Source organism: Glandiceps talaboti, chromosome 18 (genome assembly GCF_964340395.1).
Source record: "Glandiceps talaboti chromosome 18, keGlaTala1.1, whole genome shotgun sequence".
NCBI lineage: Eukaryota > Metazoa > Hemichordata > Enteropneusta > Spengelidae > Glandiceps > Glandiceps talaboti.
Genome location: NC_135566.1, coordinates 15,619,770 through 15,632,937, shown reverse-complemented (window position 1 = coordinate 15,632,937; position 13,168 = coordinate 15,619,770). Strand labels below are relative to the sequence as shown.

Sequence of the window (13,168 nt, the reverse complement as noted above, 5' to 3'; positions counted from 1 at the left end):
TGAGTGTGTATGTTGGTGCATTTATGCATGTGACTTTAATTTATGTGTACATTGTGTGTGGGGGGTTGGGGTGGGGTGGGGGTGTAGATGTTGCCTACATGTTGGGAAGATGTAGCATCTTCTAGAACTCTGAATGATACAGACATTGTATTCCTGTTTTGACTTTCAATTCCCCACGGAAAACCTGACTGTAGATTTACTCAGTACATAGTGAACCTTGTGAATTTTGATTGTACTAAGTGGTACTGTAACAAACACATCAAATGTTGTCTCATCTTACATAATTTGAATGCATATTGTAATATTGATTTATTGATTTTGCATATTTTATTGATTTATTGACCAGGGTAGAGTTTATTGATTTACTGATGAAAGTGTTAGTATTGATTGGTTCAGTGTATATCAGTTCAATTGACAGGGGAATATATTTCTAACTAAATCATACAGTACTACATGTATATACAGCTAAAAGCTTCCTTTTTGTGTAGAATTCAATAAATGATACAGAACTAGACTATTGCTATATCGAATCATTTTGATGTTCTACCCAGATTGATTTTTGATTTTTTATATGAAAAAAAAAGTTTTGAATTTGTGAATATTGATTGAAAAATCAGATACATTTGTCATACCGTGAATGGTCTAGTTGTAGAATGATACAATTGCCAATATCATTACTTTCCGTGATGTAATGTCTTCCTAAGAAGTTGCAGTGTTCCACTTAAGTTAAAGGCCTATGTTTCAATACCAGGTTCTTACATAAATGTCATTGTATCAGTGGAGCCATGAGGATTACTTAGGATTATTCTTTTGTTCTGGACCAACTTTTCTACAGCTCTGCCAGACAAAGGTTTTTCACATGTAGATTTTAATCCTAATCCAAACTGGTTTCTGACATACATGTATTTTGTCAGCTGGTCCACAGTCATAGTCAACATTGAGAGTATTATGTTAAATCCAGTTTTGCACAACTTGTAGTTTGTTGTGTGCAAACAAATACCCCCATCCACCCACCCCACCCACCCCCAAAAGAAAGAGGATTTGAAAAGGTTTGCCTTCCTCCGACTGTGCTCTGTCAGTATAGTATCAGTCACATATACGTGTAGGTATGTAATAAGGGATATAGCTAATTTTAAAAGTAGCAGGTAAAATTGGAAAAAGTAGGCAGTAATATCTATGAGAGAGGTCTATGAAACTGCCCAAGAATGACTGAAACAAAGAATCTGTTAACAAATTTCTGAAAAAGTAACTGGCAAGAAATTGCAGAGTAGTCGGGGTTGTTTTTGCCGGCTACCAGCCCATCCCTGGAAATTTAGATGTGCTTGTAATACTCAAGAATTAGAGAGAAAATAGGATATTTGTGATAAACCGTTGATTGTAAGGTTGTCATCATATCTAACTTAGTCAATCAGTGAGATACAGTATGTCATGTCTACTTCATACATAGTGCATTCGTCATCAGTAATTTTTCAATGATTTATTGATTTATGATTGAATCTGTACACTTAATTAAATAAGATTTTAAAAATGTGTGGTTTTAATTGCAATCACAGTACTACTTTTATATCAACATCCTAAAAAACCCAACATATTTAGGGAGCTTTCAGTAGTTAGACGGGGTGAGGGCGGGGGAAATCAAGTCCTGTCATATGAAATGTAAGCCTCGAGCTCTCCTGATTCTGTTTTCTAAAAATTGACCCTCTCAGGCTCCCTCAATTTCCTTTCACTGAAATCCCCCCCCCCCCTGAGGGAGGGATTGGTTAATCCTCAGTTTTGATGTAATTATCAGAGCTGAAGGCCAGAACCTCCAAAGACCAGATAAGGATGGGGCATGATACTGACATTGTTATGACCGAGGTCAACTTCATGACTCCATCACATTATTCCCAATATTTTACCACACTGTTCCTCATTCACTCCTGTGAGACCCACTCCACTCCTCACACTACAACTGACAATTGATTCACTGTTTTCAGCAGTGATTTGATGGATGTGTTCTGATGTTAGGATTTAGTGGTGGTAAGTGGAAGCAATAGGATGTCAAAATCATAAGTTAAATAATACAATGGACTCAACGTAAACTGTGACCCTCCCCTAATTCCATTTTCTGAAATGTGGACCTCCCTCGAAAGCCTTTTCGTAAGATATGACCACCACCCCCTCACTTAATTCCCATACCTCCCCCCCCCTTGTAATTACTGAATGCTCCCTACTAAACAGAAAACATATTGTGTAATCTTTATATTTGGCAGACTTGCTTGTATCTATTAAATGAAGATGTTTATATTGAGAGGAAAACATGTTGCAAAATTACTGAATTTATCTTAAAAGTTTAACCTCAAAATTAAAACTTTTATGTTGAAGTCATTCATTTATAGTATACTTAATGTTATAGGGAAAGTTATCAACTGCAAAGTTGAGTATTTTGGGAAGTCCATGCACATATGAAACCCAAGTCATGATTTTTCCCCCATTCATTAAGAACCACTGCACACGATTGATTGATTGTGTAATTATTGTAAAATTAAGTGAAAATGATTGAATTACAGTCAGTTATGTCTCAGCGTAGATTGTACTATTTCGCGATATATATATAACGGGTAACGTTGTGAATTTTTGTTTAGATAGTATCAAACTATATGTGTGTGGGAGGACGTAGAAGGTGGAATATTTTTTGGATTGCATTGATGGTAATGATATACAGGTAGATTCTCTACAGTGGTGATTATTTGTAGCCTGTCAGAGTTATTGATTGTGTTTGAAATGGTTGCACCATCTAATCAATACTTGTGATTAGACGTTGGACTGTCAGATTGTGATAAATGTTTACTTACTGCCTATACTCATTTACTTGCCTGGATATTGAAACCATTTATTACACTGTCAAGATCTCTGCGTATTGATTATTCTATACCCTACCTCACAATATCTAGCTGCACAGAATTACTGTGTGTGTTTTTTCATTGGGAGCAGCTTTTAAATGAAGTTATTGATCTATGCTCTGATTACCAGTGTCTGATATTGAACGCTAATCAATCAATAGCGTTTCACGTTGGGCTAGTCTTTTATGTGAGTAAATGTCAGCGCAGTGCCGTGTTATTGATTACGTGGCCTTTCTATTCACCACACTAATATTATGATCTTTGGTGAAGCATCAAGCCAGTCAGCTTGCAATGAGAGGATTATCAATCAGCTTGCCACATGTATGCTGAAAATATAAATCAGGACTTGTTCTTCAAAGTACATGTAAAATACAGTCATTTTCTGGTTGTAAACCATGCAAACTAGGGAGTTATTTCAGTTACAAACCACACAAAATGTACATTAAATCATTTCATTTATAAAACATAAAATATATATAGCCATTTTAGTAATAAACCACAAAATGTGTGAATCATTTCAGTTTTAAATAATGCAAAATGTATAAAGTCATTTCAGGTATAAACCACATAAAATCATAAATGTAAAAATTCATTTCTGGTATAAACCACACAAAATGTATTAAGTAAAAATAACACGGAAATTTCAGTGATAAACCATGCAATATGTATATAGTTATTGCGGTAATAAAGTACTCTAAATAATAAAGTAATAAACCACACATTGTACAGTATATCATGATTTTTAGGTTTAAAAAAAAAACAGTGTTCTTAAAATTTTGATTGAGTTGTAGCAAATTCTTGATTATGTCATTCAACATGATATTGATAATTCCAACACAACATTATTATACATACATGTATATAATCAAAACAAATTTATTTCTTTATTTTATTTTATGACAAATAATGAAAAATTCAAACTAGATGTATTGTGATGTGCTATCAGCTGGTAATATCAAACTTAGAAAATGATAATAATTAAGTAATAATAGTATTTAAGTCTGGGTTATGGACAATCTAATTAAAATCCGATGTATTGTACACTTCATGATTTCTTTTTGGCTGTTACATTTACTGTGGTGTGTCAGATGTATGTAACAAGCGCTCACAAAAGAACAAACAACAGAAAACGTAACAGCCAAAAAGAAATTGTGAAGTGTACAGTACATCGGATTTTAATCAGATTGGGTTATCAATATAATGCATTGAGTACCAGTTTTACCAATTTATAGTACCGATGTTACTACCAAACCAGAGTGACTATAGCGTTTCAATTAGGTAGCATGATGTTTTTACATCTTATACAAAGTCTTTTGTTACGAATTACATAAGCACAGAAAATGATACATTTTATCTCACTGTGGACACAAATCAATTGTCAGATGAAAGAGGGATTCAAACCCAAAACTGTTTATTTGTGTTCACAGTGAGATAAAATGTACTGTTTCTTGTGCATGTGTGCTGTCAGTGCCTCTAATTTGTTTATATAATTTGTATCAAGAAATGTTTTGTGAGATGTAAAAAACATTGTGCCATCTATCAGAACTATCTCATTCAGATGAATGTTTTATGTTTTTTCGGATGCGGCACCAATCTTACAATGACTGTCTTGTGTTTTCAGACCCAGCACCAGTACTGGAACATGCCATGCAGTTACAGAAGAAAATGCAAAGAGCGCAAGACCTAGAAGTTGAAAATCAAAAACTGAGAGAAACATTAGATGAATACAACCATGAGTTTGCTGAAGTCAAAAATCAAGGTATTGAATACTGCAAGATTTGTAAGCAAAAGAAATTAAACTGATTTTGATAAGTATTAATTTGATATTGGAGATTTATAGTAAATCTAGCCCATTGTTTTAACAACTTTGATGTACATTCTTTTATTTCAGAGGTAACAATAAAGACGCTGAAAGAAAAATTAAAAGAATATGAAGAGAAAATGGAAGTTGTAGCCCAGTCTAGAGCTAAAGAAAAGGAGAAAGACCTCCAGAGGGAGTTTGCAGAGAAAGAAAGGTGAATATTTAAACAATCAGGACATGCATATATGGTATATTATGCATTTCTAGCCCCAGGGTAGGGTAGGGTGGGGTTAATGTGATGGGTTGAGTCCATGTGTGTGTGTGTGTGTCCACCTGTACCTCTGAAATCCATTTCAACCAAACCTGGTGCAAATGTCAGATCCGCTGATGCACATATGCACATCACTTTATTTTGTGACTTTTATGATAACGACCAATTGGCAATATACTTGTCATAAGAATTCAGAACATGAATTAGCAAGTTGAAACATTGGGGTCTATGTCTGCAAAGAAGACTTGTCTGATTCGATTTCACATTATGTCTGAGTTAATCAAGATTATATGTTGATATATTAATCCATTGATTTAAAAATAAATAAATAAAGACTTGAATAATGTAATGCATTTTATAATACTTGTCAGACTCAGGTCAAATCTAAATCAATAGAGTATCATAAAACTAATCCTGTGCATTCACTGTTCATCTCATCCTTTGAATAGACAACTACAAGAGACCCAGTTGGCTGTTGCAACTAAACTTGGTGAGGCTGAACACAAAGTGGCAACACTACAGAGTGGTGAGTTGTTAAACATTCATAAGCTCAGTGTTTCTGGAATACTGATCAAAATGTTTTTTTCATAACATAAGGCAAAATTTAAAAAAATAAATGTTTGTTTCCAATAACATGACTTCAGAAAATAGGTTAGGTAGGAATTTTATTTTACTTCAAATTTTTAAAAAATACCTCGAACCCCCCCCCCCCCCTAGACTGTAATGATGTCATCGGTCCAGGCGTATCAGCCTGTCGTAAAGTTTGTAGAAAGGGAGACTCACAACGGCTGATCTGTAAGTCCACTCAACCCCAAGATAAGATACTCATCAGTCACAGTACTTTCATGAGAGTTTGATGAGGTGCAAAGGAAGTACTTTATATAAAGACAATTATACGTTAAGTGGATGAACATGTTATGCAGACCATTCTGTTATAGTCTAAAAGGACCTTGTTTCTCTCTGGATTACGATTTTTAAAAAACAAGTGATCACAGATGAGGCTAAGGCATGATGAAGGTGTACATGGAAATTGAAGTAAATTGTTACCATTTTACTTTTTGCCTGCAAAAAAAAAATTTAGTTTCTGGACTTAAACTAGGGTCAGTTGGGTTATTGGAAACACACTATTTTTTATTTGGCCTTACCATAAGATAATAGCTGGGGTGTGCTGCAATAGCATTGGATATGGTTTGCTTCGCAACCATTGTGTGCTAAGTGTTGGCATTGATGGTGATTGGTGAAGGCAATCCTTTCTATGCCTATAGTAGGATCTTGTTAGTTCAGAATATTAATTAAGAGTCGAAGAGAAAGGAAATATGAATGCAGAGGAAAACCAATCCATGGTGTCTGCTGTCAGTTATTCTGGGCACTGTGGAAGACAATCTGCAACAATATCTTTTGATATTGTCTGATTGCAGTGGTGTGCTCTGGCTTAGGTGTGTTTTGCTGGCTTTGTCTTAGAAGGAGAGTGTTCTCTTCTTAGCTTAAATATTGCTTTGGCATAGAGGTACTTAGTTGGCAACTAACTGATTACCAGTGCCATAGTCATGGTTATAATTATAGTAATGGCCATAGTCAGTGTGTATTAGCCATATTTGGTTATGTGGTATTTTTTTTAGTTTATTGTTAGCAGCATAGAGTTTGGCATGTTTTAAGTGTTTGGCTTTTGGTAGTATTTGATGAGATTATAACAGTATTTGGGTGTATTCTTAACTTTGGTATTTAGTCTGCTAGCAGAGCATTTGTATCTTCAGGATTTCTAGCTGTATTTGCTATGTTTTAGCTTCATATAATGATGTACTGTACAATGTATTTGCTGTATTTTTGCTGTACAATGTATTTGCTGTGTAACATATTTCTGTTTTGTTTAGCCATATCGGGTATGTTTTAGGTATACAGGGTATTTTTTAGGTGTATCTGGTTTTTTAGCCATATATGGTGTGTTTTAGGTGCACATGGTATTTTGTTTTAGGTATATATAGTTGTTTTATTAGCGATATGTGGTGTATTTTAGATATAATGTAAATGGTATTTTTAGGTATATCTGTGTTTTTAACCATATCTGGTAAGTTTAAAGTATACATGGTATTTTTTGCCAGGTATATCTGATTGGTGTTTTTTTAGCCATATCTGGTATGTCACAGGTATAATATATATCTATTTTTTTTAGGCCATATCTGGTATATCTGAAGTATAATGTATATCTGTCTTTTTAGCCGTATGTGGTATATCTTAGGAATAATGTATATCAGTCTTTTTAGCCGTATGTGGTATATCTTAGGTATAATGTATATCTGTTTTGTTTTAGCTATATCTTGCAAGTTTTAGCCATATCTATTTTTGTTTTTGTAAAATATGCTACATTTACAGAATTCTTGGCTCTAGCTGACATTTTCTAAGCTGTATTATTATACAGTGTTCCTAGTTGTTTTCTGTCATAATTTGTATTATTTATTAGCTTGTTCTATTACAGTTTGTGTACTGACTTTATTTATCATGCTTGGTGTACAAGTCATGTAAAATAAATTCTGTCATATGGCCCTTCAAACAGTCATGTAAAGTCATTAATATCATTTATGCGGAAGGTGCTATGGTTAGCACAACCAGTAACTGAATGATGTGAATAAATAAACACATGCAGAGATTAAAAATTAGTTACAAATTTATAAGTTTGTATGATTTTACCAACCACTTATTTTCCTACAGTAGAATTCAAACTTTCCTATTGTTGTGAATCATGCAATATCAAAAGTTTTGAATCGCTGAAAACTAACATTTTAACAACTTTTTTTTAGACAAATCTGACATGATTTTGTCCAATTTGTGTTCTAGCCCTGGATAGTACTCAGTCAGAGCTGTTTGATCTGAAAGCCAAGTATGACGAACAGACTGCAGCAAAGTAAGATACCATTATAAGTTCATAGTTTATATGTTGTACATGGATTAGGCATCAGTAACTATTGACTTTTTACATACCTGGTGTACTTGACATTTTAAAGGCCACGGTACACAAGGAAATTTGATGAGCAAAGCTCTTAGTAATTCATCAATACAATAAATTGTTCCTTGTACACACAGGACCTTGTGACATCGCCAGGTGTATCACAAGGAATCCGATATGTCAGACTTTCTGCAATTTGTCACAAGTTGCTTTTTGCTATGCCCCAGTGAATTGCCTTGTGTATAGACACAGTTTCAAGCCTTGTTGACAAATTGCTCACTAAATTGCCATGTGTGTCATGAGATTGACCTCTAATAAGATAAAGCTGACATTTACCATGGCAATTGCATATTTCATGACATTGTGTGTGGCATTGACCATGTGATATTGACCATGAAATCATATTTGATGACATTTTGTGTACCATTACAATGACATTGACCAAGACATTACACATTAATTTATGTATTCAACACAAAAATCAACTACTGTACAGAAGCTGCCTTAGGGTTGCCAAATTTAATAAAAGCTATTATAGTAATCTATATATGACTTTGACCATGCAATGATATTTTATGACATGTTGTGTACCATTACAAGTGACATTGACCAAGACATCACATTTGACACATGACCATGACATTACGTGCTACTACATGATATTTTGTCCAGCATACATAGCGCCATGTCAGTACAATAAAGTCATACATGCTATACAATATGATATGACCTTTAATATTGCACTGACACAGATGATCTGGCATTGACACCTAGCATATACATGTAGCAGTAAGTGTTACATTTAACCATGCTTGACACTGACCCATGACCATGACATTGCATGTTAGCACATATTTTTGTCCAGCATACATCTGACCTAGCATATAGCAGTAAGTGATGTATTAAACCATTCATGATACTGACAATGAACTTGTTTTTTAGGTCGGATGAAATGGAAATGATAATGACAGATTTGGAAAGAGCCAATCAGAGGGCAGCATCTGCTGAGAAAGAAATTGAATCTATGAAGGTTCAATTATTGTCAGCAAATGAGGCCTTGAGACAGGCTGAACAAATGCAAAAGGCTCCTAACATGGTTAGTAAAACCAATAGTACTTGGCATATTGAATATTAACACAGTCTTTATTTTAAAGTGGCCATATGGATGAGGATTGGGTATTTACTTTGGGGTTTTAATTTATAAAACAATTTTATCATGGCTTCCTACTTGAAAAATGAATGTAAAATAACATAGACCAAATCCTTGTTTGTAACTCAATACATTGCAAAATGATAGAAAATGAGTACAAATGTTTGTTATTGTACATACAATAACAAACATTTTACAATATATTGCAATTTATTGAGTTACAAACAAGGACTTGGCATACATTGTTTCACATTGATTTTTTCAAGTAGGGGGCCATGATAAAATTGTTTTGTAAATTAAAAACCCAAAGTAAACACCCAATCCTCATCCATATGGCCACTTTGACAGTTAGATAGCTATTGCATATACATCCTATGTATTGTTGGCTTTTGTGTACTCAAAACATTACCTTTTTTCCCCTGATGTTATGCCGATTTGTTGATATACCTGTGCCTTTCTAAGCACTCTCTTTGTCAGTCTTTCTGTCTGTGTATGTGTATATAGTGTGTCTGTATGTCTGTCTGTCTGTCTGTCTGTCTGCCTGTCTGTCTGTGTATGTGTATGTGTATATAGTGTGTCTGTCTGTGTGTATATAGTCTGTCTGTCTGTATGTTTGTGTTTGTTGTTCCGCTTTCAGCATGTTTCCTGTGTATCTTAGTTTCACTGACTGTCTATACCATTCAAACCACATATCACTGATTGTGCTAATAAGATTTTGTACATATTTTGTCACCTGTAGGAGCAAGCCATAGATATTCTGACAAGATCCAGTCTAGAAGTAGAACTGTCAGCTAAAGAGAAAGAGGTGAGAATGCCATGGGATTGTACACTTGTTATGCCATACAGAGAAAAGTTGTTAAAAGGCCAACTGAATGATTTATAGTGTACACATATTCACATTTCTGATTGTATTTGGACCACATTACAGGGGGCTTTCAAGTTTGAAGCATTTGTGTAGTGTCATACTTTAGTGTACTTATCACAGCATTTTGATACGCTGTTGTAAGTCATACAATGTATGGTATTGTTACACACTGGTATTTTATAGCCAACATTATCCCTTTGAGTGGTACTGTAACTTCAACAATGTATTCCTATTGTAGTAAATGTGGAGACAAACTACATGTGTATGTAACCAATACATGTAATTTAGCAACATCTATAGAAACATTTTCGTGCGGAGCCTTCGTTGAAAAGATTGTACATTGTCATAAGTTACAAATTGGTGGATCAACTAGTCTTCGCCTCATTTGTAGAATGTATAATATTTTGAAACTTATAAACATTTGGGGTATTTTCATGTATATTCAGATATCACAGCTGGTGGACGATATCCAACGACTTCAAGCAACAAATGCCAAGCTGAGAGACTCTACTTCATCACAAGTTACAAAACTTGAAGAACAGCTAGCACAGAAATCAACCGCTTTCAAGAGACTTGTAAGTATCACTTGTTATGAAATCAGCTAGTTCTTCAAAATAAAACAATTTAATGTTTTCAAATTTCAGAAAGTGATATCCGTACATGTACATATGTTATACAAATTAATAATATGCTTTATTCATAGTACCGTGGCCACCGGCCTAACGTACAGAAATCAATATATACCAAAAAACTGCTAATGTAGAGGTTTGTTGTGACATTAGCAATGGTACATACAAATCCACATAATAATAATAGCAAATACAACCAAAATTAGTCCATCATACTTTGGCGTAAACGGAAAGCAAAAAATACAAACTTTGCTAAATTATTCTGAAAATAAACATGATTTGTTCTCATCAAAGAATAAAATAAATTGCGAAGGAGGCTGAAAGAAATATTGTGGAATATACAATTCTCTTAATTGTTGATATATAATTGTTGTATTAAGGTATCTGTGTGGGCTAGGACGTCAGGTGAATTTATCAATAAAACTATGTAAATCCACTCATACATATTTATTTAGACGCATTGGAGTCGGAACTAGCAAAGGGCATACCGTCAATAAGCAGTAACACAGCCACAAACTTTGACTGATTAAGAGTAATTGACATTTTGCTGGGGAGTCTGATGCGCCCTCTACGACAAATTCCTGAGTAACACACACACGGGGAGTGTGAGAGTCTGCCGTAAAGATGTTTTAGTATTTTAAATGCCTGACTGTAAAACGTTGAGTGTCGGCATTTTTGTCAATTGTTATAAATTTAAAGACGAAAAAAAAAAGTTTGATGGATGACAATTTTTTTGTCATCGTGAGCATGTGCTTCTGACAGAATCAGGTGCCCGCAGAAGTATCGCCCACACTCCGAGTTTAGCGTAAGTTCAGAAGTACGGCGTCGATGTATTATGTACACACGTACACGATCTCAAGTCAAATGATTTTCCTTCCACGTTTTGTTTTTCAAAATTCGGTGAAGGCTGTTTTATGATTGATTAAACTTGTTCTATTTCCAAAAGCCACGGTGTCATCTCTGAAAGCCGGGGCAGTCAATCTTAACTAAACTACATGTATTACTATTCACGTCGTATTCGTTTCTAGACTAAAAGGCAAATATAACATCACCGTCACATGTGCGAGTACGAGTTCACATCGATACAACCACAAGCGATGTATTTCAAAACAAATGCATGCGGTACGGTGAATACTGATCGAGCCAAGTTTGGTCTCCGTAGCGGTAAATATAATCCCAGTATGTCTCTACAATGTTAGTCGATGTCATGACTAGCTGATAGTGCCAACAAATATTGAACATTTTATGAACGGCTTAGATACATTTTAAGAGTCGCTTTCCTGAATAAAACAACCATTTTCAGATTGCATGCCGACATGGGCGACACATCAAGTAATCAAAGACACAACAACAAACAAATCCAAAGCAACTGTGTTTATTTATAGCAATCTGCGGATGGAAATCATGATTTTCCCAGGGAATGATACGTAACACACGTCAATATTACACTGAGGACCTAACTGAAACATTGAAACATTTCAATTTTGCTCACATTGTACATTTGAGTCGTCATGGACTATCGAACAGGCAATTTCAGGAACGACGATTTGCATCATACTCATAGACCTCATGTTTGCTTGTACCGCGCCGTTCACACGTGTGAGCTCACACTGTAGGCAAAATCGCTCGAGCTCTGTCTTCTTGGGCTAATGGAATGCGTATGGTTGCCTGCAGACACAAATTTATGGTTGTCTGCAGACACAATTTTTTCTATGTAATTTTTATTGAAAATGCGTAAAATACATAAGATTTGCTGTAGTTCGGTGCGTAGTTTCAGAGGGAGTAATTCGAAACTCTAGTCTGACAATTGTCCTCCAAGGTCATATTCATAATCTACCGTCACCCCGCGGCCCCGCACGTACAAGCATGACTAGAAGATATGATCACACGGAAACACTGTCCCTCCATTCTCAGCCAAGGCTTCGTAACGAAGTTTGGAACGTCTTTTACCTATTTTCGTTTTCGGCATCGTGGTAGTGTATGCCAAATATGGTAGTGAGTCTTCAAGGGTTGTCCAGCGGCAGCTAAAAGTTTTCATAACACGCTGTAGAAAGTCCTGAGCGACCGTATGCTCCGTATTGAAATCAAAGATACGCATGCGCAATATGCATGAGTTTGTTGATGTCCCCCTAGCCTTGACACAGTTGATCGCATTACCGTAACGCTACATATTAGCAATATAAGCGGCCATATATCAGAGTGTTAACCTGTTTTCAAGCCATATTACGATTTTTATTCATTCTAGAGGGTTCAAAGAGACAGAATCACTTTACGCGTTCGCAAGTATTGTTTTTACAAGTACCGCGAAATGGTCGCGAAGTTGTCAAAAAATGGGATTTTTTTGCCTTTTTGACCATTTAGAACGTTTCTTCATTTTACTCGTTCTAGCTTATTATACATGCTAGGGAATTCGGGTTTGTTTTATTTGATAATTGAGATGAAGGACGAGAAACTGGTTAGAGGGATTTTTTGTTAGTGAAACAGGCACTCGGCAATACTTTGTTGAAAATGGGGTACGCATACAACAAAATTTGCCTTTTTGACAATTAATTTGAAGCATTTTGGATCAAAATTTCAAAATTTTGTCTAGACAGATTTTGACATGTATATTTATGATCACAACTGTAAA

The 13,168-nt window shown here is 35.0% G+C and overlaps 1 protein-coding gene across 1 annotated transcript in view; it reads left to right on the top strand.

The window, feature by feature from the left end:
• LOC144448935 (protein CASP-like) overlaps nucleotides 1–13,168 on the top strand; it is a 44,291-nt gene that overhangs the window by 6,497 nt on the left and 24,626 nt on the right. Inside the window, exons 4-10 of the mRNA XM_078139312.1 lie at nucleotides 4,504–4,641; nucleotides 4,774–4,897; nucleotides 5,404–5,480; nucleotides 7,787–7,853; nucleotides 8,838–8,991; nucleotides 9,785–9,850; nucleotides 10,357–10,485. Of these exons, the coding sequence (XP_077995438.1) occupies nucleotides 4,504–4,641; nucleotides 4,774–4,897; nucleotides 5,404–5,480; nucleotides 7,787–7,853; nucleotides 8,838–8,991; nucleotides 9,785–9,850; nucleotides 10,357–10,485 (755 nt within the window). The remainder of the gene's footprint in view (nucleotides 1–4,503; nucleotides 4,642–4,773; nucleotides 4,898–5,403; nucleotides 5,481–7,786; nucleotides 7,854–8,837; nucleotides 8,992–9,784; nucleotides 9,851–10,356; nucleotides 10,486–13,168) is intronic.